At 55.4% G+C, this 27,690-nt stretch overlaps 1 protein-coding gene across 8 annotated transcripts in view; it reads left to right on the forward strand.

Moving 5' to 3' along the window:
* Positions 1–27,690, forward strand: part of ADCY5 (adenylate cyclase 5) — a 145,024-nt gene that overhangs the window by 100,059 nt on the left and 17,275 nt on the right. For 7 of the 8 annotated variants that reach the window (XR_013372164.1, XR_013372166.1, XR_013372167.1 and 4 more), the window contains exons 4-12: positions 2,116–2,227; positions 3,843–3,970; positions 5,803–5,961; positions 6,803–6,944; positions 8,843–8,983; positions 13,334–13,356; positions 14,114–14,258; positions 15,360–15,457; positions 18,650–18,737. Coding sequence is in view for 5 of the 8 variants with exons in the window: in XM_077883783.1 (XP_077739909.1) it covers positions 2,116–2,227; positions 3,843–3,970; positions 5,803–5,961; positions 6,803–6,944; positions 8,843–8,983; positions 13,334–13,356; positions 14,114–14,258; positions 15,360–15,457; positions 18,650–18,737 (1,036 nt within the window). In the remaining 3 variants the exon portion in view is untranslated. The remainder of the gene's footprint in view (positions 1–2,115; positions 2,228–3,842; positions 3,971–5,802; positions 5,962–6,802; positions 6,945–8,842; positions 8,984–13,333; positions 13,357–14,113; positions 14,259–15,359; positions 15,458–18,649; positions 18,738–27,690) is intronic. The other variant, XM_077883784.1, reaches the window with a different exon arrangement.

A 27,690-nucleotide genomic window follows, 5' to 3' on the forward strand; every position in this document is an offset into this window, starting at 1 on the left:
TCTCCTCTCTACTCCTCTTCCTCCTCCTCCCCCTCAGCTTCTCTTCTTTCCCCTCCTTCGGCTCATCTGTTTGCACCTTCCCTCGTGTGAGCTGGCAAGCAGCTGGTGCGCGTGCCCCCCCTCGGTGGAGTCCTCGAGTCCTGGACCGCCACGTGTGGCGGCCCATACGTGCCCCTCTGCCTCCCTCTGCCCCACATACAACGCCAGACCCCTGAATGATGCTCTTATTCATTTAAGATGGCTGTGGGGCCAACAGCTTAATATTTATAGGATCAACTCCTGGGCTGTGAAGCCAGGTTGCCTGTGTGGCCTTAGGCATGTGACTCATCCCCTCTGTGCCTCCGTTTTCTCACCTGTAAGAAGAGGAGGATGCTGACCTCACAGGGTGGTCGTGATGTTGAAGTGTGTTAATACCCATGAAGTGCTCAGAACAGTCCAGCTGTTTCCAGATGCAGGCTTTGTTATTATCCAGACATGCAAAGGCAAATAGATGAGGAGACGACTGCCATTGAAAAGATCGGTTGTTACTCACCCTGGGAGGAGGGAACACGCCACACCGTGGGAAACCAGCCCCCCCCCCCCAACCTCCACCAGTGGGGAAGCACTGTGGTGGCTCCAGAGGCAGAGTGAGAGGAGGTCGAGGACCAGAGCCTTCAATGGGGTTTCTGCAGGAAGGAATAGGTGAGGCAGAGAAAGCAGGCTTGGGATGGGCTAGTTTACATAATTTCAATGGGCCCTGGAGTGTAGGGACTGGGTCTGGTACCTGTCCCTGGGGTGATCGGGGCAGGAGAGTAGTGGCCGGGGTGTGAGAGCCTGGTTGGGGTGCGGGGCTCTGCACCCTAAGGAAAGCTGTTGGCTCTCTCCAAGACCCAGCTAGCCTGGGACGGACCAATAGGCTCCCCAGGCCTTACTGACCCCAGATGTCAAACATGAGAATAGGAAGACAGGCTTAATGCCCTAACATACATTTTCCAAATACAGTGACAAGATGTGTTTAGTTCTACGTTCTTAATTTTAAAAAGGAAGATGATCTAGAGCCTCAGGAGCCTTGTGGCATGGTGGGAAGAACACAGGCCCGGGGGAAGGAGCCCACCAGGCTGCTGTCTGCAGCTTCTTTCCCCAGGCTCAGCTGCCTCGTCCACGAGGAGACACCAAGCCTTCACTGCAGGGCTGCCTGGAGGACTCAGTGAGAAGACACTTTGGAAGCTCCCAGCTCTGAGCCAGGCCACTGGGAGCATCTCAGTACATGAGAGTTATTACATTTTTGTGTCCATTTAAAGAAAAAAACAAAACAAAACAAAACTCCAGGGGCCCTTCCAACACTCCAGCCCTGGGGCCTCACCTCTAGCAGCGTGTTGTGAAAGAAGAGGAAGACATTTTCAATCTCGGGAACACAAGCCGCGGAGACGGATAGGAGATCCACGGTGCGCAGAGCAGGGACTGGCTGCTACATTTGACGACGCGCCTGGGGATGAGGCTGGAGCTGCTGGCAGGGACGAGCTGGAGGCTTCCAGACGTGCTTGCTGGCTATGTCTTCCCCTCATTTTCCTCCCTGAGCCTCCTTAGTCTGTCCCTTCTAGAGGATTCCCTAGGGACGGAGGGCTTGGGTCCGAAATCTTATCTGTGGGACTGGGAAGTGAGACCTTAGTATGGTTGCCATCGAGGCCCGAAGCATTTTCAAAGCACATGAATTAAGGATCCCAGCTACCTTGACGGGGCTGCTCAGGAGTCAAACAGGGCAGGCCCAAGAGGTGACAACTAGGAGGGTACGGGGAGGCAGGCCCCTGCCTCTGGTACCCGAGGCAGACTCACTCCCAGGCCTCATATGCCTCTGCACACACCACCCCCACCCCCCGACCTGGGCAGGAATGAAGGCATAATTAGAGCACAGAAGGCAGGACTGTATCTCGTCTCCCAGCCAGCCCGGAGAAGCCAGCCTCCTCGGTTCTCCACTGCCAGGCCTCTTTATGCCTCCCCAGCAGCCATTTGGAGCCCCCCGCCCCCGGCCTCCCCAGGACTCTTGCTGGCCAGCAGCCCTCCTAAAGCCCAGGGTGGCCCCGGCTGTCCCCCTGACCTTCCTCCCTCATGGGGGTCTTCCTCCACCTGTCTCCCCAGCATCCTGTTTGCTGACATCGAGGGCTTCACCAGCTTGGCATCCCAGTGCACTGCCCAGGAGCTGGTCATGACGCTCAATGAGCTCTTCGCCCGCTTCGACAAGCTGGCTGCGGTGAGTCACCCTCCCTACTGTCCTCAGCACCCAGGGCCCGCGCCAGAGCCAGAAGGGTAGGCCCATCTGCGCTGCCCGAGGGAGACTGCCGTGGCCAAGGACCCGCCGGGCCCCAGCGACAGGCACTGTGCCTTCATGTGCCCTGTTGTGCGGAGCCCACTGCTGAGAACTAGGGAGGGGCAGAGGGGCTGCACGGGCTGTGGCTACGTGTCCTCACACCGCACGCAGTCGGACGTGTTTTTATACTGTCATTGGTCACAGGGAGCGAGTGAGCCAGCTCCCCGTCTCAGGAAGGGGTGGGTAAGGCTTGCAGGTGACACTGCCCAGGCCCCTGAGGAATTTCTGTTCGGTGGGACAAATTATGTGCCCATAGAGCCATTTTCTTGATGAGGTCGGCCAGAGTGGTGAGAGAATGAGTCTGAAACCCAACTGGCCTGCGGACAGCTGTGTGTCAGCCCCCAGAGGCTTCCAGAAAGAGGACTCTGCACCGTTTGGACAAATTGGAAGTAGCAGCCCAGGGCCTGGAGTAGTAAATGACGTGTTCACTCGTTAGGTCCCCGTTTACACTGTTATCCTTTCCCAGCTTTTGTGTCTTCGAGTGATGCCCTGGGTCTTTGTAGAATCATTATGTGTCAGGGGCCACTTACCGGCAATGTCCAACGACCTGCGGCCACGTTCCCTTTCGCCCTACAGGACATCAGATCATTGAGGAGAGGCTGGCGCTGGTCGGAGGTGGTGCCAGGGCCTCTAAGAGCAGGAGATGGTGGGTCTCATGCCAGCCTGATGCTTTTTTATCACTGAACAGGAATGAGGGGAGTTGGGTATGTGCTGGGACCTCAGGCATGGGATGGGCCTTAAATGAGGATCCAAGGCCACACAGACACATGCATCCCAGTGTCCCACTTCCTGAAGTAACTTCTGGGGGCCAGCCTTGGAGAGCTGAGGACTGGTGACTAATGACACCCCATCCCAGTCCTAGTCCTGGATCAGTCTTGACCTTATTGTCCTGGATCAGTCTTGACCTTATTGTACTCAGGAGCAGCAGAGTGCCTCAGCTCTGTGGGGGGTCTTAGCGCTCACAGGCTTGCTGGTTAGCATCACTCTGTTTGGTCAAAGTCTCAGACAGTCTGAGGGTCAGACAAGCTTTGGCTAAGTCTCATTCCTGCTTTGGTCTTCTGTAAAAGAAGGAGAATCAGAAAACTGTTGGTAGAACCTTAGGCCAAGAGTCTGAGCATTCTCTAGGGCCTGGGAGTGGAACCAGGGACACTGACTCTCAACTTGGGGGCCTTCCTCAAACTGACGAGTTTGCCCTATGTGCTCCCACATCGGACCAGCTGCATTCTTCTTGGGTCTCAGCAGTGACCGTAAAAGTGAGTCCCTGAGCCTGGGGAGGCTGGAATGCCTGAGGGCTGCTCAGCCTGTCCTCCATCCCCCCCAGCTCTTGATAAGCCTGTCCTGGGGCTGGGGCCATGCATCTGCCGGCACTGGGTCTGTGCTCACTGCCCTAAAAGGCAAGTTATTCCAGGCATGGGGTGAATCTGTTTGCTTCCCGTTTCTTTCCCTCCCACTTCTCTTTCCTACTATTTTTAATTTTTAAAATTAATTTGCTTTCCAGGAGAATCACTGTTTACGTATTAAGATCCTGGGGGATTGTTATTACTGTGTCTCTGGGCTGCCTGAAGCGAGGGCCGACCACGCCCACTGCTGCGTGGAGATGGGCATGGACATGATTGAGGCCATCTCGTAAGTGCCCGTCTGTGGGGGGACCGTCCCACAGCCTGGGTAACGGACGTTGGAGGGTTGATTTGCATCTCTTGGCTTTGAGCCTTATCCTGGGCAACTTCTGCCCACAGCAGCCTGGGAAGTTTATCCCTGAGGAACATGTCCTGTAGGAAGGGAAAGCTTTGCAGACTCCAGGGCAGCAGGAGGCATGGCCCCACCTCTGCAGGAGAGGAGGACCAGCTGGCCTGCGAGCTGCGCCCTATGCATTGCTCCCTAGTCTCTTAGTCCCACAACCACCCAGGCAGGTGTAGAGCCCTCTGGCCCCATTTCTTCCCAGGTGAGAAAGTTGGACTCACAGAGGTTAAACATCTGCCCCCCGCCAGGGTGATATAACACGGCGGGTGGATGGAAAACACGGGTGTCCCCATTTAAGAAAATCCATCTTTGCCAGAAACAATAGTAAAAAAGATCTTTGGCCAATTCTTGGTCACTGCTGTCCAGAGAGGGGGCCCCATCTTCCATTAAAAGATACGGAAAATTAAAAAAAAAAAAAATATATATATATATGGAAAATCCAAGCTTAGGCTCGGTGGCTTTGAGCTTCAGAAGTATCCCGGGCAGGGGCACAGGAAAAGCCACGGTGGACAAGGTCAGAGGTCAGAGTAGCCGTCCAGGACGGTGGCCGGGTCCCTTCGGTTTGGCGGTTGTCGCTGATGGCCCTGCATGCCTGGGCGAGCTAGTGCTTCCTTCCCTCGCCTGGGAGCACGGAGTCTGTTGAGGGAGAGGCCGGGACTCCCGCTGCTGTGGTACCAGCGGAGCAGACCCCAGCAGGTGACAGAGGCAGGCTGCATGGGAGGGCCCCGGAGGGGGCATTCGTTTCCATCGGGAGGACCAGCAGAGGCCTCCTGCAGCAGGTGGCCCAGGGGTTAAGCCAGAAAGGTAGATCGGCTTGTAACTGCCCGAAGCAAGGGCCCCGAGGCACCGTGCACGGAAGGCACAGCTCCAGCAGAGGTGGCCAGGACGAGAGAAGCCAGGAATGACGCGCCTCTGCCCTGCGTCGGGGGTGGGAGGAGGGCCAGCGTCCACGGCTGCTCCTGCCGCTGGCTGAGCGGGCCTACCCCGGGGTATCGGAGCATCCAGGTCCCTGAAGAGTACACTGTGTACCTCCCCCTGGAGCACCTGCACCCTCTCCTGCAGACCCCTCACCTCAGACACACGCAGGATATAACGCCCATCACACTCTCCAACCCAGAGGGCCCGCCCATCCCCTGGAGAGCCCCTCACCCCTGGGTGTGGTTCGTGGCCGGGGCGGGGCGGGGGTACTGGTGCCACCTTCTAGCACATGGAACCTCTCTGGTCCCCTGCACCTGCTCAGGCTCCCCTCCTCTCCTGAGCAGGACAGATGTCCGCCCTTGAAACTCCGTTAACCACCTTTTGCTATTCTGCAAATTGTGTCCGAGAAGCAGCAGCGTGGACAAATCTGAACGTTAGATGAGTGGGGTTTGGAGCGGCTGGAACTTCCCCCATTTGGCTCGAGTGGGCATGGTTCGCGTTTGCACCTTGAGAACACAGCGCCCTGGGGGCCTTGGCGGGCACCGTGGGGCCGGGCTTGTAGGGCCGGGCTTGTAGGGCGAGGCGCTGTGCCCTCTTGTGGCCACGCCGGGAAGCAGCGCCCCAAGGCTCAGCCCCGGGCACCCCTCGGTGGGTGGGTGCCCTGGGGGCTAGACCAGAGAGAAATGCCGCTTTGACACCTGCACCTGTGTCACACCCCGACCCCACACCTCCCAGCTTCGCCCCTACTCTGTGCACCTGGCCCCGACCCTCTCCCAGCCTTACCCCTGCTCCATCCCCAGGTTGGTCCGGGAGGTGACAGGGGTGAACGTGAACATGCGCGTGGGAATTCACAGCGGGCGAGTACACTGCGGTGTCCTTGGTCTCAGGAAGTGGCAGTTCGACGTCTGGTCTAATGACGTCACGCTGGCCAACCATATGGAAGCTGGAGGCAAGGCTGGGTGAGTGAGGGCCCCACTCTGCTGCGGGGCGTGGGGCTGGGGTGGGCACGACGGGCAGACTTGCAGCTCCGGGGCGGCCGAATTTAAGTAGAAAGTCCTCTCCTTGGCCAACCACTTGCCCCACACCGTGGCAAGCTGTAGGGAGCATCCTCTCAACCTTTTCCCCAGACTTCACCTGGAAGGTTCTTGCACAAAAAAGGGCGGCTTGTGGTGGGATAAGGTGGGGTCGAGTTCTGGGGGAGGGAGGAGCCATGGGTATTTCCCAGGCAGCCAGGACCCAAAGGAAGGTGGGACCTGAGCTGGCCTGGATGACGGGGCAGGATCCGCACAGGTGAGGGAGGTGGTGGAGGTGGGGAGAGGGCCCGGCCGAGGGACCAGGGCGAGGACAGGCCCAGGCGTGGGAAGCACAGTATTTCCAAGGAATGGAAGTAGAGCACTTGGCCTCGTAGGGACGGGTGGGGAAGCAGTGCCTGTAGTAAAGGGGCACCGTGCCAGGCTAGGGGATCTGAACTCAGTCCTGCATCAGCCGGAGCCCGAGCCACAGCTGGGCTGAGCGGGTTCGCAAAGTTGGGAAGACTGAGGCTGTGTCCTCCTGACGGGCTCGTGATGATGAGAGCCTGATGGGCTGCGGTGCGGCCAGGGTGGCGGTGAGCTCGGGAGGGGCCCACCCGAGGCGCCCTGGAGGCAGTGGGGGGATACGGCCTGTTGAGACCTAGGTCGGGGCCTCGGTTGGGGTTGGCAGTTGAGCCAGAGTTCGGGGCTCGAGGTGTGGCTCTGCAGGGGACTGGGGTTGTCAAGTCTTGTCCTCTGCTCTCCTCTCCCTGCGTCCCTCCCCCTGCAGGCGCATCCACATCACCAAGGCCACACTCAGCTACCTGAACGGTGACTACGAGGTGGAGCCAGGCTGCGGGGGCGAGCGCAACGCCTACCTCAAGGAGCACAGTATCGAGACCTTCCTCATCCTGCGCTGCACCCAGAAGCGGGTCCGGCGGGGTGGGGGGGGCCCAAGGGCCCGGGGGGGCCGGATAGCCCGGGGTGGTGGGGGGCCTCGGCAGGGCCTTAGTCTTCCCAGGAAGGAATGTTTCTTGGCATCCGCTTCCTTCTCGTCTCCGTGTCTCCTTGAGTCAAGTGGTGGATCCCTCGTGCCGCTGCGGCTCCTGCATCCCGGGAAGCACATCGAGTGCTTGCACCCCGGAGGGCTTGCAAAGGCTGACGGCAGACGGGGATCCTTTCATTTTCCCACCGTTGCAGAAATGCAACAGGCCTGAAATCAGTTAGCAGCGGCACAGCGGCAGGCCAGGGCGTGGGAATGGAACAGCCAGGAGATCTGTCCCCGGCCACTGTCTGTGCATTTGTTTCACGTCCGCCCCGCTCCTGGTCTGTTGCCTGAACCAGGCGGACATCGGGCCTGTCTCTGTCTCTCCGTCTCTCACCTGTCTCTGCCAGTCCCTACAGACGTTCGGGTCTCCGGAGCACCTCCGTCCTTTCCCTTTCTCCTCCCTCCCTTTGTCCCAGCCCACACTCGCCCAAATATAAAACTGAATTATTAGCAGGCTTTGGCGTTCTATTTTTAATAGTGTCATGTTCCATGTTCTTAATTTTTAAAGCGAATGAAGAGAACATTTTCTATTTCTCCCTAGATTAAAATGCCTTTTACTGACGAAGCTTTCCGTTGCGTTGACCTGTTGGTCAGCGACCTTTGCTAGAGAAAAGCTTCCCTCTTTCTTTCCTGAGAAGTTAGACCGAAGATAAAATTAAGCAGAGAGAGAAAAGTCCGGAGAAAGTCTTGGGTGACAGCAAAGGTAGATTTGGGGGCTCCTTGGGGCGGGTGTCCACCCTGGCAAGGACGTCACGGGGCACCCCATGTGACACAGCAGCACACGAGCTGTGTCGGGCCCCCACGGACCACAAACAGGGATGGTGGAGGATTTAGGCGCTCCGGCAAGAGCACCTAGTGGCTTATTTGACACATTTTTGAACACTTGCTTGCTCTTTTACAAGAGTATGGGTGACCTGACCTCCTTCCAGGCCCCCCTCCCACGCTCTCTCCTCTGCCAACGTAGCAAGGTCTTCAGCACCCCCTTCCTGCCCCACCCAGGCCAAGTGCTCACCTTTTACCCTACGTTCTCTGGGTCGTGTTCTTCCAACTTGAAAGGTGGTCCAGCAAGGACAAAACAGAGACAGAGAGTGACACCTCATACCCTCTCCCCCCACCTAGAGCAGTGTCAGCTGAAGCAAGCTGCGTCCCCTCCCCCCTGCGGCCCTGATCCAACAGGCTCCATCCCAGGCTCAGAGAGAGAGCTGAGAGGAAGGCCAGCTCAGGTCTCCCCAGGGCCTCTCCAGCCTTCCACCTGGAGCCCGTTAGATGGATGGACAGACAGATATCATGGTTGGCACGCAGGAAGCCAGCTGAGGGAGGCCCTGCTTTGTGTATTTGTATAATGTATGTTGTTCTTTGCATCTCAAGGGACCCAAGTTTCTAGAACCTTCAGGGCAGCAGGGCCTACCCTATGGCTCTCTCTGGAAGAACAAGTCTGTCTGGGATAAGTTGAGTGGAGATTGCAATCCCTGGTTTCCTTTCCCGCCTTTACCCCGAGGCACCTTGGACATCCCTGCCCACCCCTGAGGATTCTGTGCCGATGACAGTTGCCAAAGACCAGCCTCCCGCCTAGGCCAGCCAGGACTAGCGTTGGGGAGAGTGAAGGGATTTAGGATGCTCTCTGCAGTGAGCTCTAGGCTCCAGGCTGTGCACAGAAGAGAAGGGTACCTGCCTCAACCCACCCCTGCACGGCCAGGCCCCTGGGAGGAATGAGAAGCCCCCCCACCTGGGCTCCTCTGGTAGGCTCTGCCCACAGGCTGATGCATCTGGTTTTTCTCCCAGAAAGAAGAAAAGGCCATGATTGCCAAGATGAATCGCCAGAGAACCAACTCCATTGGGCACAACCCGCCCCACTGGGGGGCCGAACGTCCCTTCTACAACCACCTAGGGGGCAACCAGGTGTCCAAGGAGATGAAGCGCATGGTAAGTAGCAGGTGGGACAGCGTTGCAGGCAGTACTGTCCAGGGATGGGGTGTTCCGTGGCTGTGAGGGCCGGGCCAGGCCCCTTGGGTTGCCCGACAGACTCTGGAGAGCCACCAAAGCAACTTAGGACGAGGAGCCGGAGAGCCTGACTTCTGACCCTGCGCCCTCTCCATGAGTCCTAGAGGCTGCAGGCAGACCCCGAGTCCAGCTCAAACCTCCAGTAATCCCTCGGCACTGTCGGGTCGGGCACCAGCTCATTGGACGCCCTTCCGGCACCTTCTGCCTCTCCCAGGCAGCTGAAACACATCATTTGGCTCAGAAACCGTGTCAGTACTTTTTGGCAAGTGCCAGCTGACGGTCCCCTTTGCCCTCTGCTGAGAAGCGCCCCTGCTGAGTGCGGGTTTCCAGTGGAGCATGCAGGCTGGAGGAGCAATGGCCATAGTAGGGGGGCTGCCTCCATCTCAAGGGACCTGTCTGCCTCGGGGGACAGACATCCCCAGCCATCCCTGTGTGCACCAGGGGCGGCCTAATCCAGGGTGCACTGCCCGGGTTCTGTCAATGATAGAATGAATTCATAGGGTGGGAGGAAGAGGAAGAGGGGTGATGGAGGTCAGGGTAGAGCAGCAGCAATGTTTCCTTTCTTTTCTTTTTTTAAATCTTGGAGCTTGGTTTGTTAAATCCAAGTACACTCCTCAGCTCCAGGGCAGCCTGGTTCCCAGGCAGGAGTCGCCCACCCTGAGAGGGGAATGGGTGAGGCCGGAGGGTATGGGGAGCTCTGAGTGTGTGTGTGTGTGTGTGTGTGTGTGTGTGTTTGAGGCCACTTTGTCCCTCAGACCCAGAGTACAGGAATAAGATGCTGGCACTAGGATCCCCAATTTGGGGTCTGTGGGTTGGACCAGGCTTTAGCTACAGCAGCAGGGACTACAGATAAATTTGTGAAAATCCAGCCGAGTCAGCAGACTGAGCCAGGGACAGGCTGGGGACCCGGCCACTCTGCTCCTTGCTAGCTGGCAGATAACAGATGACAAAGGTCTAAGGAAACCATATAGGATCCAACAAGGAATGGAGTCAAGACCTCTGTTTTAATTTTTGACAGTAAAGAAGCAACTCCTAGGACACCGAGCTTATGAGGGAGCGGGCGGGGGGAGTCTTCCTTCAGGGCTTTGCACTTGGACTTCCACAGGTCTCCGGCCACCAGTCCCCCTCCTTTGGGTGCCCTCCCCAAAGCAAAACGCCGGGGGGACCCTTTCTGTTCTCACCCCAGCGCTTTCATAATCTCCCGTGGCCTCTGTATGCATGTGACCAGGACTGAGTGGGGGTCCGCGCAGAGAGAGGGGGACCAGGGTGCAAAGAGGAAGGCGCTCACCCAAGTGGGAGGGAAGAGGGAAGAAGACAGGAGGGAGACGACGGAGGAGAGCAGGAGACTATGGGAGTGAGGAGAGGAAGAAGAGCCGCAAGCAGGCAGGGGAGGTACCTTCCTGATGGGCTCTCCTTATTTAAAATTGCCGGAAAGCTTTTTTTCTTTGGTGATACTTGGTTTAAGTGGAGTCTTTAGTTATTTCAGAGTCTCAAAGGAGACAGTTTGGAGTGTAAGCACTGGTCTTAGCAGATGCATTAATCATTGTTAGGACCAGGAATTAGCAGAAGGGCTGTCTCGGGGGGAGACTGGCTACAGGGCTTCTCCGTGGTGTTGGCTGCCTCGCCAGCAGGAAGGGCCGGGAAGGCATGTGGAAAAGCAGGGTTGGGGACACTTCTGCAGCAGCCTTTGGGAGAAGAGAGTCCCCGTCCCTCATCCTGGCTGAGCAGAGTGACCAGGAGCCAGCGTCAAGGACGGCGCCCGGCCCCCAGCGCCCCCAGAGTGCCTAGGCTGCGGACGGGGTGGTTCTGCAGCTGCCAGGCGGAGCATTGGCATCTGGGGCTAAACTTGCCTGAAATCTTTGAGAAAGATGCACAAAAGAAGAGCTTCTACCCTGACTTCCACTGACGATGGGGGTGGGAGAGGAGATTAGGTGGTGGCTGGGAGCACCAAGAAAGTTCCTGACTTGGAGGCAGTGGTTTTACTTCTTTACATCTTTTTCCAACTTTGACTCTGTTTTTAAAATGTAGCGACGAGCTGCTCTGGTTTTGTGTTTAGGCACGTCTGTCATAAGGTCCCTAAGGGTACCGATTACTAAGAAGGCTGACAGGAAGGGCAGACAGGGGCCTCTGCTCATCTAACCAGGGGGGCTCTGCGTTCCGTGCAGCAGCAGCAGCCTGAGCCGGTGCTCAGGGAGGACAGGAAGCTGGCCAGGGCGGGCGTGCAAAGCGGAGCCAGCACCTCACGTGGATGCACGGAGCGGCCATGGGCTCTGCTCCTGCTTTTAGGTCCGAGGGACAGGAGTTGGGAACCAAACAGAACCCGCTCAGCTGAGCTGTTTCCCAGAAGTGCCGTGGTACAGGTAGCAGGAGCCTGTCCGAGGATCCTCCTCGCTGGGCTGAGGACATTTGTCCTAGAACTAGTAAGCGGGTCGGGGAACTTGAACCTGGTTTGCTGGACTGTCCTTTTTTTTTTTTTTTTTTTTAAGATTTTATTTATTTATTTATTTATTTATTTATTTATTTATTTATTTATTTGAGATCATGAACAGGGGGAGGGGCAGAGGGAGAAGGAGAAACAGAGTGTTCGCTGAGCAGGGAGCCCAACGCGGGGCTCGATTCCAGGCCCCTGGGATCGCGACCTGAGCCGAAGGCAGACGCTTAACCGACTGAGCACCCCCGCAGTGGCCCTGGCCCATGTTCCTAATGACCATTTGCCATGGTTTATCTGCCAACACCCCAAACCAATGCTGAGCTCCGCACACTATCACGGCACCCTGAGCAGAACCTTTGCCCAACCAGCCCCAGCAGGCGACCAAAGGGGCACAGGAGAAAGTCAGAAACAGGTTTGTCGCAAACGTGTCAGGTCTAATTCCGAGCTGCAGAGACCAGCATAAGCATAATACGGCTCGGTTGTCCTCAGTCCCAGAGTAAGATCATCGCTGCCCCTGTGACAGAATCCAGCGCCGGCGCCGCACCGTGGTCTGCGGAGGGCTGGCCCGGCCGGGCTCCCTGCTGCCCCCTTAAGCTCGTGCCCCCAGGGATCTGGGGAGCACCCAGCATGGGCCTGCCCCCACGCGGAGCACTCACCTGAGTAACACCAACCTCTCCAGCCTGGGGCTGGGAAGGTGTCGTGGGCCAGGTCTCGCAGCCTGGACAGAGGGCCTGATGATTCTCAGGGGACAGGAAGAAGGGTCCACTTGTCCAGGGAGACAACCGCCAGGCAGCCTGGGAGTAGCTCAGAGTCCACATCCACTTGGATGTGCCCCTGGAGGCTGCCGAGGCCCCTGGAAGCCCACACCTGGTGCGGCGTGGATACTGCTGTCTCAGCACCTGGCAGCTCTGGCTCATAAAGACCAGTGTAAATCCTGCTTCGTTGCATTTTCACGCCACGTCTGCAGGGAGCATCGAGAGGGGTGTGTTCGCTGGGGATTCAGGTTCTCCTGGCATTTGCTGACCTCCACGATTGCCCAGCAGTAGCGTCCTCCGCACGGGGCCACAGGCGATCGCAAGTCACCTTCTGTCCTTGCCCTGGCAACCTGAGCCTTACCTGGAACTGTCCCGGGGCTGTCACCACCCCCTTCCCCTTCCAGGGGACCCACCCTGAGACCCGTTTTGTAGGCTTCATAGATTAGCTGTAAATAGGCTTTGGGTTTGCCGACCAACACGGGACCTTCACGCTCAGCCCTGGGTGTGCGAGCAGTCGTCAAACCCGTGGCGAGCAGCTTTCTCACCTCCTGGGTCCCCACCCAACTCTGGCCTTGTGGGAACACCCTGGTTCTCAGGTGCCAGGAGACCTGTGGCAGGTCACCGGAGCTTAACTTCTCTCAAGCTCAAAACTCGTGGACTGCCGGGAGATTTCATGTGCTCAGGGTGTGTGTTTGGGGGGGGGGGGGCAGGTGTGCACACATGTGAGGATTGAGCACCTCGTGATTTCTCATTTCAAGGTATTTCAAGGCAGGACTGAGAGGGACCTACCAAGCCCAGGGTCCAGGAGGAAAGGGGGGTATTGGGGAATTGGGTGTGGGGACAGGAGGAGCTTAGACACATGGGTTTTGCCAGTGGCGACAGGAAATGGCAGTGTGGCCCCGCGTCTAGCACAGAGCGTGTCCCGTAGGAAGAGCCCGGCCGCGCCGCAGAAGGAAGGAGGGGAGAAGTCCTGAGCGACAGGCCTCCCGCAGCGCCCGCTCCTTGGGGCCTGCCTCCCTGGAAGCGTCGCTTCTCCGTCCCCTCCGTTCTCATACTTCTGCCCTTCTCTCCATCCCTCTCTTTCAGGGCTTCGAAGACCCCAAGGACAAGTGAGTAACGTGCACTTCTTTATCCCTGCTGCCTCGGCCTGAGGGGGAGCCCCACATCTGCCCCAGAGCTCCGCGCTGCGTGGGCCCCGGGCCGAGAGGCTGGGTCTCGGTGCCACCCATCTGTCCTCCCCCGCAAACACATTGCGCCCACGTGCCTGCAGCTCTCAGGAAAGTGCAGACCTTGCACGTCGTTGGTCGCTGGCCCCCGGCCGCATCCCAGGGCCCCAAGGGACTGTCCTCTTTCTCCTCTACTTCCCAGTTCTTGGGGGCTGACCCCACTGAACACTGGGCGTTGCCTTGAGGAATGGGGCTTTGAGACCAGCACCCTGATGGTGAAACCTGCTTCCCGGAGGGTGCCCCGAGCCGGGTGAAAGCACTGGGGTGGCCTCTGCGACAGCGGTCCTGGCCTTCCTTTCGGGACGATGGTACAGCTGGAGAGCGAGGAGCAGAGGCTGTTACCTGTGGGGAAAGCAATTAAGCCTTCGACCTTAAGGCTTCGCTGTTCTACTGTAACGATCCATCGGTAGAGTCAGAAGAGCTATTGTCAGGAGGCCCTTCAGCCAGCGGGTCAGACAGGGCCGGTTTTCCGTGCACGTGCGCAGCTGAGAGCGGGGGACGTGGGCTCCTGGCCGTCCGGGTCCCAGTCCCAGGGCCACCCCTTACCCCTCTTATTAGGCCCTTTCTGCCCAGCCCGGTGCAGGGGCCAGGTGGGTGCTCTAGCGGCGTCCCCCTGGTGGCAGCCTCTCTTGCTCCCCAGGAACGCCCAGGAAAGTGCGAACCCTGAGGATGAAGTGGATGAATTTCTGGGCCGCGCCATTGACGCCAGGAGCATCGACAGGCTGCGGTCGGAGCACGTCCGCAAGTTCCTCCTGACCTTCAGGGAGCCTGACTTAGAAAAGAAGGTACAGCACCCTGGGCGGGAGGGAGGCCCTGGGCACAGCCAGCCCCGGGAGGAGGGCAGGGCACCAGTCGGCTCCCCGCCTGTCCCCGTCACCCCAGAAACGGCCCTCCCTGGTCAGGGTCGCCTGCTCGATGCCGCACTGCCCAGGAGATGGAGATTTTAGGGAGACGTCCATGGTCGGAAGGGAGGAGTCCTAATGTCCCCCGCGCCTCTGTGTCCTTATCCGGAAAACGGGGCTGTTTAACCTACCGTGTCCACAGGGTCATAGGGAGGGTTAAACCATCCACGGATATAAAACCCCGAACACCGTATCCGTGAATGGCAGGTGCTAGTTGTATTATTTTTGTTACTCTTGTCAACATCCTCACCGGTGGACACGCACTGTCTCGGCAGGGGCAGTCGGGCCTCTCTGTCCCATCTCAAGTTGTGACTGAGAGGTTGGGCGACTTGCTGTAGGCCATTAGGGAAGTAGTGACAGAGCCGGGGCCGGACCACAGTGCAGGGTGTGAGGCCCCCGCCCCCCACACCGTGGTTCCCCGGGGTTGGGTTAACGTGGGCTCACGTGAACCGGCGCCCTGTGTGAGAGACGGACCAGCCAGGCCAGCACCGTTCCAGCGGTAAATGGCACTGAGCTGCGGAGCACCCCCTCTGGTGACTTGGTGCCAGCGAGACCTCTGGGGGCACAGCCTGTTGGGTGTCTGGCCCTCGGAGATGAGCTCTGTGATTTGGGGTGCGTGTCCTGTCGGCCTCGAAGCAGCGGCTGCGTAGGCCCTGTTCCCGTGGCCTTGCAAGGACGGCGTAGACCATGCCCGGGTCCTAGCGTGTAGGTGGTGCTGGGTGATTGAGCCAGGATCGTTGTGAACGACTCTCCTGGTGACCCGACCTGCAGAAAGTTTCTGGTTTGACACAATTCAGCTGCCCTCCCCACAGGTACCACGTTGTGGTGCTTTGGGCTGGTTTCCTGAGCACCGAGGCTAGCGCTGGTTGCTCTGGGTGTCACAGGTCTTGGGAGTGGGCTGGCCCCGTGTGTCTGGGGTAGAGCAGGGCTGGAGCAGACGGGGCCGGGCGCCTCCGCCCCCCTCACCCTGCGCCCTCCTCTCAGTACTCCAAGCAGGTGGATGACCGATTCGGTGCCTACGTGGCATGTGCCTCGCTTGTCTTCCTCTTCATCTGCTTTGTCCAGATCACCATCGTACCCCAGTGAGTACCGTCCCTCTGGCTGCGGGGCTCTAGGGGTGGGAGCGGAGGGCGTGTAGGAGAGCAGAGGCGGGAGTCCGACTTGCTCAATCAAGGAGAGGTGTCCCCACGTGTCCTCGGTGGGACCGGGAAGCCACAAGTGTGACTCACTGTGGTTGACTCCGCGGTGCCCGGGAGGTGATGTGCTCCCTCCAGGATGGGAAACCTCTGCGGCCACTGCCTCGCTGCCCGAGCGGCTCCTCAGCTCTTGACCGTCTCTCCCCATTGCAACCCACACCGCTGTGGCCCTTAGATCAGCCCCAGGGTTCACCACGTTTGCTTCCGTGTGACCTTTGGCTCTTGCAAAATCATCAACACATCTTCAAAAGATAAAGGTTTTCCCCAACTCTGGGTATTTCAAAGAATAGATTTCTGGTTCTGAAGGCTTTTCTCAACGCTTCCAGGGACCGGCCGTGTCCCTGGGAGAGGCCTGTGGCTTCCGAGGGGACCATTCTGAAGTGGAGAGTGGGTTTTCGGAAAGGAGTCACACCTAGACAAGAAAGATGATTGCTTGTGTTACTTTTGTTATGTGTGTGTGTGTGTGTGTGTGTGTGTGTGTATTCATTTGTATGTGTGCATGTGCACGTATATATGCATTTGTTACTTTTTTTTTGCATTTGTTACTTTTTATCGTGCAGTATTTCAAACACACAGAAAAGCAATTAATATAATCACCATCTCCTAGATGTAACTATCGCTGATGTTTTACAACGGTTTCATCTTTATTTTTCTGACTACTTAAATCTTAGACAAAAGGACGTTTTTCCCCCTGAAAACTCTCAATATCGATATACCCACGTGGGGGGCGTTTTCCTTCTAAACCACAATGCCTTATACCCCGAACAAAATTAATACCCGGTCTCTGCAATCCTGTAACACCAAGTCCGTGGTCACGTTTCTAAAATTGTCTCCAGATGTCACTTCGTAGCCAGGATCCACTCAAGATCCATTGGCTGCGTTTGGTTATGTCTCCTAAGTCCCGCTGAATCTAGAAGAGCACCCTGACCCCAACACCTTCTACTTTTCATCCTGAGATAATTGTAGACTTACAGAAAAGGGGCAGAAGTACTACAGAGGGTTTTTGTGCATCTTCCACCCAGTTCTCCGTAGCGTTGGCCACTTACGTAACTGCGGCACGTGGGTGGAAACCAGGAGATCAACACAGGAGCGGTGCCATGAACCAACTTACCGCCATCTCATTCCATCAGTGTTGCCCCCAGTGGCCTTCCTGTGTCCCAGGAGCCAGTCTAGGATCCCACATTGCATTTAGCTGTTCTTTCTCCGTGGTCCCGTCTCGTCTGTGACATTCCCTCAGCCTTTCCTTGTCTCTTGTGGCCTTGGCACTTCGGATGAGTACTGGCCAATTTGGAGAATGTCTCCATTGGGTTTATCTGATGTTTTCCTCTTAATGAGACTGAGGTTGCACAGTTTTGCCAGGAATCCCACAGAAGGGATGTGTCCTTCTTAGTGCCTGTTGTCGGGAGGTATGTGATGCCTGTACATCATAACACTCAGAGCCTTTGATTTTTTAACAACGCGCCGTTGCGGCGATGGCCATCCCGGTTGTGCCCGCTGTGACTCCAGCAGGACACCGCAGGGCCCAGCGCCCGGCTCCACTCTGCTTGTGCAGCTAACGCCCGTTGCCTCCCACACCGAGGGGGCGCAGAGCTGGTGGGGCTGTGGGTGACACAGGACCCTGTTTTTTTAAATTTAAGTGGGGCTCCAGGTCTAGATGAGCGACCCATTTTTTTCTGTCCCATCGCTGCTCTTGGCAGTCCAGTAGCTTGGGTGCAGATAACCCCACCGGTGCGCCGCTCTCCGTTCCTGCAGCGTGGCCTGTGGCTCGTGGCTCCTGGGCCGGCTTTTCCTCGGTCCCTGCTCTGCGTGCGGCGGCTCCCTTCCCCCTGGCCACGGCTCCGAGCTGCTAAGGGCATTGGCGGGAGGCCGCCTCCAGCAGTCCTCTCTCTGCAGAAGCATTAAAGGCTGCTTTAAAGGTCTCTTTCCCTCTGAAGAGAGTTCTCTACCCTTGTTCTATTGGTTTAAGGCCCCGAAGCGCTGGCTTGCGGGGAGCCTGGAACAAAGCCGCGCTCTAAAGCCTCTCTGGAGGTATTCACCTGCCTCCTCAAGTCCTCCGCTGGCCTCTAACCTGCTAACGACCCTGGCACCCCCAGGCCACTCTGGCTCCCTGAAAGGGGCAAGGCCTCCCGTAGGATGGGGCGTGCCTTAGCCAGCCCCCGCCCCAGGAGGGCCAGTGGGCCGTTTGGGTGGAAAGCTACCGGCCGCTCTGATGTCTGAGGATTCTGGCCCGAGCTGAACGAGCTGAACATGAAGATCACCTGTGATCTCCTCCCCAAGCAGGGACAGGGGAGTGCCTTGCATTTTCTTGTTGGATCGGCAGGCTGAGGAGGACTCGTCGTGAGGCCTGGCAGGGGACGGGGTTTAGGGACTGTGCCCTCCAAAGGGATACATCACTGCTGTTCCTCAGTGTCTGGTTGGGCTGCTGACAAATGCATTTTATTTTATTTTTATTTTTTAAAGATTTTTAAAATTTATTTATTCATGAGAGACACAGAGAGGGAGAGAGAGGCAGAGACGCAGGCAGAGGGAGAAGCAGGCTCCACGCAGGGAGCCCGACGCGGGACTCGATCCCGGGTCTCTAGGATCAGGCCATGGGCTGAAAGCGGCGCTAAACCGCTGAGCTGCCCGGGCTGCCCGACAAATGCATTTTAAAAAATGATGGCCTTCTGTCCCGTTTTCAGCCCTCACAGTCACTTACCTAGCCGCGAGTAACTCCGGGGAGGGAATAACCAGGTGGCTTTTACAGTAGCTCCTCCCAGCTAAAGGAGTGCGTCTCTGGGTAGCTGGGAACGAGGCAAAAACTCAAGCTGGTGACCCTTGCTTCTCCATTCGGGGCTCTGCGGGCTCCACTCCCCACAGGGAGGTACAGGGAGGAGGCAAGGATGGGAGCCAGACCATCATGTGGGCGGGCGGGTGGGGGGAGGTCCCCAAATCCATCCATAAGGCTGTGTAAGCCCTTGTCAGTGCGTCAGGGGCTCGAACAGACTGGGCAGTGGGCTCAGGGGAAATGGAGCAACTTCTCTTTCCTTCCAGAGGCTTTCAGAGCCCCAGAATCCCCCAGCTCCTCTCTTTTTCCAGCTCCGTGTTCATGTTGAGTTTCTACTTGACCTGTTTCCTGCTGCTGACGTTGGTGGTATTTGTGTCCGTGATCTATTCCTGCGTGAAGGTGAGTCTCGCTTGCACCTGAGCCCGCGGTCACCTTCTTCTCTTCCCCTCCCAGCCCAACGGTAGGCGCTCCTCCGGGAGCCCAGGAATCCCACGTGGGATCGGGGTGCCGTGAGGCTGGGGCATCACCCTTGATTGGCGTGAGCAGCAAGTGAGACTGCAGGATGGGCTTTGCCAGCGGAGGCTTGCTGGTATGGGCTATTGTAGTCTGCCTTTGCGAATCTTGGCGACGAGAAGGTAGTGTCACTGCCTCCCGTCTCTGCCCCCTTGGTGTCAGGTGGGATGAAGGAAGGGCACCTAGCATAAAGCCGAATGGGGAGCAGTGGTCAGGAAACATGTGCTGAAAGCGTGAGAATGGAAGAGACCTCGCTCGGCAACCCCTTCAATGTCCCCATGCTCCTGGAATGGGCCCAGGAGGGGACCATAGGGATGATGGCTTTTGAGCACCCGTCATATAGATGAGGAGAGTGGCCCAGAGTAGTTCAGGGCTTCAGACAGGGCCACACGGGGCATGAGGCCCTGTTCTGTGTTTTTCTCCCATACCTCCTCTTAGGTGTGCTGTGGGGACCAGGCCACAAGCCATTCTGGTCTGTGACGGAAGTCACTCAGGTTCCTTTTTGCCTTGTCCACCAAGCCTTTCCCTCATTTCCTTCTGTGGTGGTTTAAGGCTTCCCTGACAGACCAGCCCTGGTCCCAGAGAGCACTCTGTCCCCAGGCAGGTACAAGCCCCTCCAGCTTCTGCTGTAACCATTTCTCTGTTCGTCCCTGATGCTCACTTGGAGCCAAGTCCCAGCAAGGGTGGGGGACAGGCTCCACCATCATTCCCTACATATAGTGCAGTGGGCACCATGTTCTCCTTCCAGAGGGACTGGACCTTTGTCACCTCCAGAGTCCCCTTTCTCTTTCCAGCCTCCAAGTAAGGTATTTCATGAGACTGTTATTTGTTTAATTACCTAATGGCCGAGGTCTTGGTGGACAAACTGTCAGAACGGGGAGGCCCTCCTGGGAATCCTCTGGAGGGCCGGTGCAGAAGGGGACATCCATGGGGGGACCAGGGGCATTTGGCAAGTGGAGCTACGTGCGTGGCCTGTTACTTTGCTGCACCATGGGATTTAACCCTGGTTCCCGGCCTCTCCACCAGCTCCGTCCTCAAGGCTCTGTGTTCAGTCGCAGCCTGCCTTCTGGTCTTGCCCTTGTCATGCCACTCCCCCAGCCTGCTTTCTTCCCCCACAGGGGGCAGTTCTACTTTCTTCATCTTATGGCTATAAAAGCACATGGTACACTCATGACAGGTGCAAACAACCCAAATATCTGTCAACAGATAAAGAAACAAGAATAGTATATGGTATAGATAATGCTAGAATATTACCTACCCACAGAGGGCAATGATGTTCTGACACATGCCTACAACATGGATGAGCCTTGGGAGCATGCTTAGTGAAAAGGGCCAGACCAGAAGGACATAGATCGTATGATTCCACTTACAGAGTATCTGGAATAAGCAAATGTATAGAGACAAAAAGTAGACTAAGTGGTTCTGGAGTTGGCAGGGGAAGGAGTGGAGAGTTCTGGCTTCGTGGGCACGGAGCGTACAGGAGTGGTGGAAAGGTTTTGGAACTAGAGCATTTTGGGAATGGAGTGGTGACGGTTGCTTAACATTATGCATATAATTCATGCCCCTAAGTTGGACACTTACAAATGGTAAAAAATGGTAACTTTACAGTACATGTGTTTTACCGCAATAAAAGAGGTCACGACAACCAGGAAAAAAAAAAAAAAAAAAGATACACCATAGCTAAAAGTAAACATTCTTTCGTGAACTTCCAGAAGAATCTTTTCTCTTTTTAAGTCCTAAATTGAGGCAAAGTCATTGTTTGAGGTACTTGACTAGCTTATTCCAGTTAGGATCAAAGCCATACGGAGTCTACAAGTCTAACACGAGAACCTGGATTTCTCTCTTTCCTGTGAGCTGCCTCAGCAAACCTGAGCGACCCCGACTTCCTCTGGTTTGCGTTCCCCGATGGGCACACGTATCTGGTGGTAGGGGAGGAGGAGGAGAGGGAGGAAGCTTCATTTCCCCACCTGAACTGGCCATTTTGAGTTCATACTTTAAAAAAAAAAAAGATTTTATTTATTAATTCATGAGAGACACAGAGGGAGCGAGGCAGAGACCCAGGCAGAGGGAGAAGCAGGCTCCATGCAGGGAACCCGACGCGGGACTCGATCCCGGGTCTCCAGGATCATGCCCTGGGCCACCGGGGCTGCCCTTGAGTTCATACTTTGATCCAGTGAATTCCTCTTTGCTGCCGTTGAAGATTATTTATGGAAATCATCCTGCTCGTGTTTCATTGACTCTATTTTGTCATCAGTGTCACACGCAGCTTATTCTCAATCCCTTTATCCAGCCCAGCGATTTTTCTGACGGTTCTGAGGAGGCCACGGTCCCCTGGGCGCGGCCGCTCCCGTCCTGCAGGGCGGAGCTTCCATATACAGTTGCACTAGGGGAACCGTCCTGGCCTGGCCGGCTTCGCACGCACGTGTGGCAGCTGCCGTCGGGGCCGGGAGCCCAGGAGCCTCGGACGCCCGCCCTGAGCTCCTGGCGGCGGCCTCCCCCGCTCTGGCGCGCCGGCTTCTCTGCAGCTCTCCGCTTTCTGGGGACTGGACCCCCCAGGAGCCGTTCCTAGTGCGAACTCTCCCTCCCCCGTCGTGTTGCGGGTGAGCCGTCTGCACGCTGAGATGCGGAAGGGCCGGGCCTCCCCGTCCCCGCAGCGGCCTGTCCCGGCCCTGCAAATTGATTTTATCACCTTTTCAAAGGTATTGCCATGGGCTGACGCCACTGAAATTTTCCTTGTCGTCCTGCTTTCCCTTTGAAGACATTTGCCCTTCGCCGGCGCCCAGACCTCTCTTCCTTCCACGGTTTTCCAGCAGCCACGGCCGGTGGCTCTCAGAGGAGCTACGGCAGCTCCGGAGTGACCCGCGGCCGGGCCCGGCGGCTCTGAGGCTCGGGTCTTCCTCACTCTCCGTTTGCTTCCCCACGTGCCCCAGACAACTGGACCGACCTGCTCAAGTGTCCATATTTTACCCTGTTTGAAGAGACAAATGTGAAGACAGTGTCGCCTGGATTTGTCAGAATCAGCCTAGTCGTCTTAGCTGAGTGTCAGGGAACAGCGAGCAGCCTGGGTCCCCGCCTTGGGAAGGTTCTCGAAAGCTTGCTACTGAGCGCTCCGATGGCCGTGGCGTCGCGGCCTGTTTGAGCTTCTCGTGACACAGTGAGGCCCAGGTCACACACACCCCCCGAGATGGCGCCCCGGTCTCCGGGCCTCACTGCTTCAGGGCCTTGCTGTCTCTGGGATGCTTTGCCCTCAGGATCATCCCTCGAGTGGTTCCGAATGACCAGTCCAAATGACGTGCAGCTGCACGTCCCTCCTCCCTTCCCTCAGCACCCATGCTGCCTGGGGCCCCAGAGCTGCTTGTCTTAGGGAAACCCATGCTGAGGGGACCCTGGGGGGCTCAGGGGTTGAGCAACTGCCTTCAGCTGAGGTCATGACCCCGGGATCCTGGGATCGAGTCCCGCCTCGGGCTCCCTGCATGGAGCCTGCTTCTCCCTCTGCCTGTGTCTCTGCCTCTCTCTATGTGTCTCTCATGAATAAATACATAAAATCTTTAAAAAAAAAAAAAAAAGAAGGAAAGAAAGGGAAGAAGGAAGAGAAAGAGAAAGAAGAAAGAAAGAAAAAGAAGGAAAGAAAAAGAAGAAAACAGGAAAGAAAGAAAGAAAGAAAAAGAAAGAAAGAAAGAAAGAAAAAGAAAGAAAAAGAGAAAGAAGAAAGAAAGAAAGAAAGAAAAGAAAAAAGAAAAGAAAGAAAGAAAAGAAAAGAAAACAAAAAAGAAAAGAAAAGAAAAGACCCACGCTGAACCCCTCCCGGCCATCACGTAGGGTCCACAGACTCAGTCTCACATTGGAAATGGCAAAGCAGTGAGGTTGGAATCCCTTATGATAACCGAGCGAGGCTGGCCAGCCTCCGTTGATTACCCCCGGGGATGGTGAGCTCGCTCGCGTCCCCGGAGTACAGCGCCTCCCCCCTGCAGGCGCCCCTGACGGTCCTTCAGCCTCCCTGTGGCTTCTGCCCTCCGGCCGGTGAGGCAGCCGGGCCTACTTCTGACAGTGCCAGCGTTTTCGCTCCCACCACCCAAACGGGTAGAGGAGGTTGGCTCCCTCCTTTCCCCACATCCTGGCCTGGACCCTTTACTGCATCTCGGGGGCTGGGAGCAGACAGGCACAGAGGACGTACCTGGTGCACAGTTCTTGGCGTGTGCGTGCGTGTGCGGGAGCGTGTGCACAGGTACATACATGCGTGCGTCTAAACCTCCATCCTCCCGGCGGCTGGCTCCCTCTCAGCTTGCCTCCCACGGGCTTCCGGCTGCCTGGGCTCCTGGGAGCTGCCACCAGAGCCGCTTCTAGGCTCTGCGCGCCCCGAGACGTCCCCAGAAGCCTCCTGTCCCTCCCTGCAGCCTCCACGGCTTCGCCAAGCCCCCCCACTTTGCCGACTCTCCTTTCCACCGCCCCGGCCTCACTGCTCCCCAGGTTCGGAAGCGGGGTCTTACTACACAGCAGTCCGCCGTCGGTGTCTTCTCTCCTGTGATGAGCCCAGAGCCCCCACACTCCCCTTCCGCCTGCATGTGGGGTTCACGCTGTCAGGGAGACGGTGTGTTGGGGCCCGACTCGTGTTCCTTTGGGGACAGAGGACTCTCCGTTCCGGGGGGCACAGCTCAGGTCCCTGCGGGGTCTCGAGTCCGGCAGTCGAGGGTCGGGCCCCGGCTGTGCCACTGAGCTGTGCTTCCTCCGCCTCTAAGGTGAGGTTATTACAGGTTATCCCATCCGTCTCGCAGGGGAGGTTAGGCAGCTTTCCCGAAGCCTCGGAGCTGGGAAGTGCTATAGTTGGGGCTGAAACCCCAGTGGGTGGCTCAGGGGTTTGGCACCTGCCTTTGGCCCAGGGCCTGATCCTGGAGACCCAGGATCGAGTCCCACGTCGGACTCCCTGCAGGGAGCCTGCTTCTCCCTCTGCCTGTGTCTCTGCCTCTCTCTCTCGGTCTCTCATGAATAAATAAATAGAATCTTTAAAAAAAAAAAAAAAAAAGACCCCAGTGGTTCTTGACTCCAGAGCCCATGATCCTCCTTCTCAAAGACACTGCCTTTGTTAATATGTCCATTTGACCCCAGGGAGGGCAGTGGTGTGGAGCTTGGTCAGTTCTGCCTGCCTTGGTTGGCCTCTCAGGTTTTCCTATCTTTAAAAAATTTTTGAAAAGCAGTAGCCTTTTAAAATTAGTTTCTTGTCAAAAAGACTCTTTTCTTTAGATTTTTTTCTCATCAGATTTTTTTTTTTTTTTAAGATTTTACTTATTATAGAGAAAGAGCATGAGAGACAGAGGGCACAAGCGGGGCGGGAGACACAGGGAGCGGGAGAAGCAGACTCCCCGTTGAGCGGGGAGCCCGATGCAGGGCTTGATCCCAGGACCCGGGGGTAATGACCTGAGCCGAAGGCAGACACTTAACCGACTGAGCCACCCCGGCGCTCCCTCTCTCATCAGATTCCAACACTTTTTTTTTTTCATCTCTGCAACACCCTTACCCCACATCACAGACAGGGAACCAGGGCCCCAGGCTGATCATTGATTTGCCTGGAGGCTCTCAGAGAGGCCAGGATCAGAACTGTCCTTCACCTCAGTCGTGATTTATTAATTATGTCCCCACTCCTGTTTTTCATGTTGCATTGATTTGAATTAATGAGACTGGGAATGCACTGGTTTGGAATTTATTTTTTAAAAATCAATTCTTTTTCTGAGCTGTAATTGTGAGTGAGCAGCCCTGGAATAATTGGTTTGCACGGGCACAATTATCCTGCTGTAAAAAAATGGTCTCCAGGATCTGTTTGTAGCTGTGGAGCATCCCTGTGAGAAGATCCATCCCAGGTGAAGGGTTTTACCATCCACGTTGGGATTGGTAAAGACGGGATTTAGGGAAAACGTGCAGATGAACTTTTTGATTAAGGAGATGAGATACTCTATAAACTGATTCCAGAGCAGGATGTCAGAGCTTCTGGAGATTTCAAAACAGCAATTCCTGGGTTCCTGCCTGAGGTTTTAAAGTCAAGAGCAGGTCTTTTTAAAGGATGACAAGAGAAATCGTCTCGTGGCAAGCTAGTGCATTAGGTTAAAAATAGAGCTACCCTACGGCCCAGCAATTGCACTGCTAGGTGTTTATCCAAAGGCTACAAGTACAGGGATACAGAAGGGCACATGCACCCCAATGTTTATAGCAGCAATGTCCACAATAGCCAAGATATGGAAAGAGCTCAGATGTCCATCGACTGATGAATGGATGAAGAAGATGTGGTTTATATATTTTATATATATATATATATATATATATATATATATATATATATATATATATATATATATGGGGATATTACTCAGCCATCAGAAAGAATGAAATCTTGCCATTTGCAATGATGTGGATAGAGCTAGAGGGTATTATGCTAAGCGAAACAAGTCAGAGAAAAGACAAATACCATATGATTTCATTCATGTGTGGAATTTAAGAAACAAAACAGATGAATATAGGGGAAGGGAAGGAAAAATAAAATGAAAATTGAGAGGGAGGCATAACATAAGAGACGTGCAACTGTAGGAAACAAACTGAGGGTTGCTGGAGGGGAAGGGTGTGGGTGGATGGCGTAACTGGTTGATGGGCAGTAAGGAGGGCACTTGATGGAATGACACTGGATGTTATATGCAACTGATGAATCACTAAATTTTACCTCTGAAACTAATAAAGAATAAATTTAAAAAATATATACATATATAAACACTCCCCCCCCGAAAAAAAAGAGTCAGTCATCCATTAGATGTTAAAACTACATTCTGGATTGAATTGTATTTTATTTTTAAGATTTATTTATTTATTTGAGAGAGTGAGTGAGAGAGAGAGCACAGGCAGGAGGAGCAGAACAGGGAGAGGGAGAAGCAGGCTCCTCTGAGCAGGGAGCCAGATGTGGGGCTTCATCCCAAGACCCTGGAATCATGACCTGAGCTGAAGGCAGACTGTTAACCAACTGAGCCACTCACTCAGGCGCCCCTGGATTGAATTTTAAAAATAGCCTGCAGTTGTTCTCCTGAACTTTAGGCGGCCCCTGTGGGGCTCCAGGTCTCATGTCACCGGGAGGCCCACGCGTGTATCCTGGTCCCCAGCCACCTTCTATTAGCATTTACTAATCTTTGCCTAAATTTTACTGGTGGGTGCAAAATGATAAACCCTTCAGTTGATGGACAGGGTGATCAGGATCGAAACGATCTGAGTAGCATGGGTCAGGGAGATAGGATGGAATGGAAAAATTTCAAGCAAAAATTAGGAACCATCTGCTGTACCTTTTCAGACGAAGCTCCTCGGGCCAGAGCCAGAACACTTTCCCCAGCTGTGAAGCAAATAGATGCCTTTTGTAGGAAGTAAGGATTTTCATTCCTGTTGGCAACGTAGCTCTTTAAAAATGCAAATATTAACTAAAATTTCTGTTGAATTTCACAGCTTACAAAGCACTTTAAAATGCTTCCCTTCATCGAGTCTTCATAGCCACCTTGGTATCTCCCAAGGTATCGGAGCCCTGGATGCCTTCCCCAGGGTCAGACAGCGAGTAAGAGCTTGAGCAGGGTTTTTTGATACGTGCTTTATTGAGATGCAATTCACGTATAGAACATTCACCTTTGTAAAGGTGGACGAAATTGTAAGGGTTTTTAGTACCTTCATGAAGTTATGTAACCATTACCACTAATTCCCGCACGCTGTCGTCATCCCGAGGACCTGCTGACCTCTTAGCTGTCACCGTAACTTCCCTGCTCCCCACAGCCCCTGGCAGCCTCAAACTCTCCTTCCTGTCTGCCTGAATTTGCCTGAAATCCTACAATACATGGCCTTTTGAGACTGGTTTCTGTCACTTAGCATCATACCCTCAGGGTTCGTCCACGTGGTACCGAGTGACAACATTTCATTCCTTTTTTTTTGGCCACATGTTCCATCGTGTGGATGCATCCCATTTTGTTTATCCAGTCATCAGAGGAAGTTTCCACTTTCAGGCTATTAGGAATAGTGCTGCTGGGATCGTTTGTAACAAGCTGTTACATGCACTTACGTTTTCAGTTCTCTTGGGTAAATACCTGTGAGTACAGTCTTGGGTCAGATGATAACTGTGTGTACCGTTTTAAGGAACTGCCAACCTGTTTTCCAAAGCAGCTGCGCTATTTTGCATTCCCACCAGCAGTGTTACGAGGGTTCTGATTTCTCTCCATCCTCACCCGCACTCGTTATTATCTGACTCCTTGATTACAGCCATCCTAGTGAGTGTGAAGTGGTATCTCATGTTTTGGAATTGCATTTCCCTGATGACTAATGACAAACATCTTTCCATGGGCTTATTGGCCATTTCTATGGATTCTTTGGAGAAATGTCTATTCAAATCATTGTCCCATCTTTTTTTTAAAATAAAGATATTATTTATTTCTTCATGAGACACATAGAGAGGCAGAGACACAGGCAGAGGGAGAAGCAGGCTCCCTGTGGGAAGCCCGACGTGGGACTCGATCCCGGGTCTCCAGGATCACACCCTGGGCTGCAGGCGGCGCTAATCCGCTGAGCCATCTGGGCCGCCCTCATTGTCCCATCTTTAGATTGGGTTATTTGTCTTATTGTTGAGTTGTGAGAGCTCTTCGTGTAAGGTAAAACCTTATCTGTAGTTCCACTTTCTGTGGTTTCGTGCCTGTGGTCAGCTCTGGCCTGGAAGCAGATGGTCCTCCTTCTGATGGGCTGTCAGAAGGTCAGTGGTAGCCTCACCCTGCGTCACAGTGCCAATGTCATCCCGTCACCTTGCCCCATCACGTAGGCATTTTATCATCTCGCATCACCA

Source organism: Canis aureus, chromosome 35, assembly GCF_053574225.1.
Source record: "Canis aureus isolate CA01 chromosome 35, VMU_Caureus_v.1.0, whole genome shotgun sequence".
NCBI lineage: Eukaryota > Metazoa > Chordata > Mammalia > Carnivora > Canidae > Canis > Canis aureus.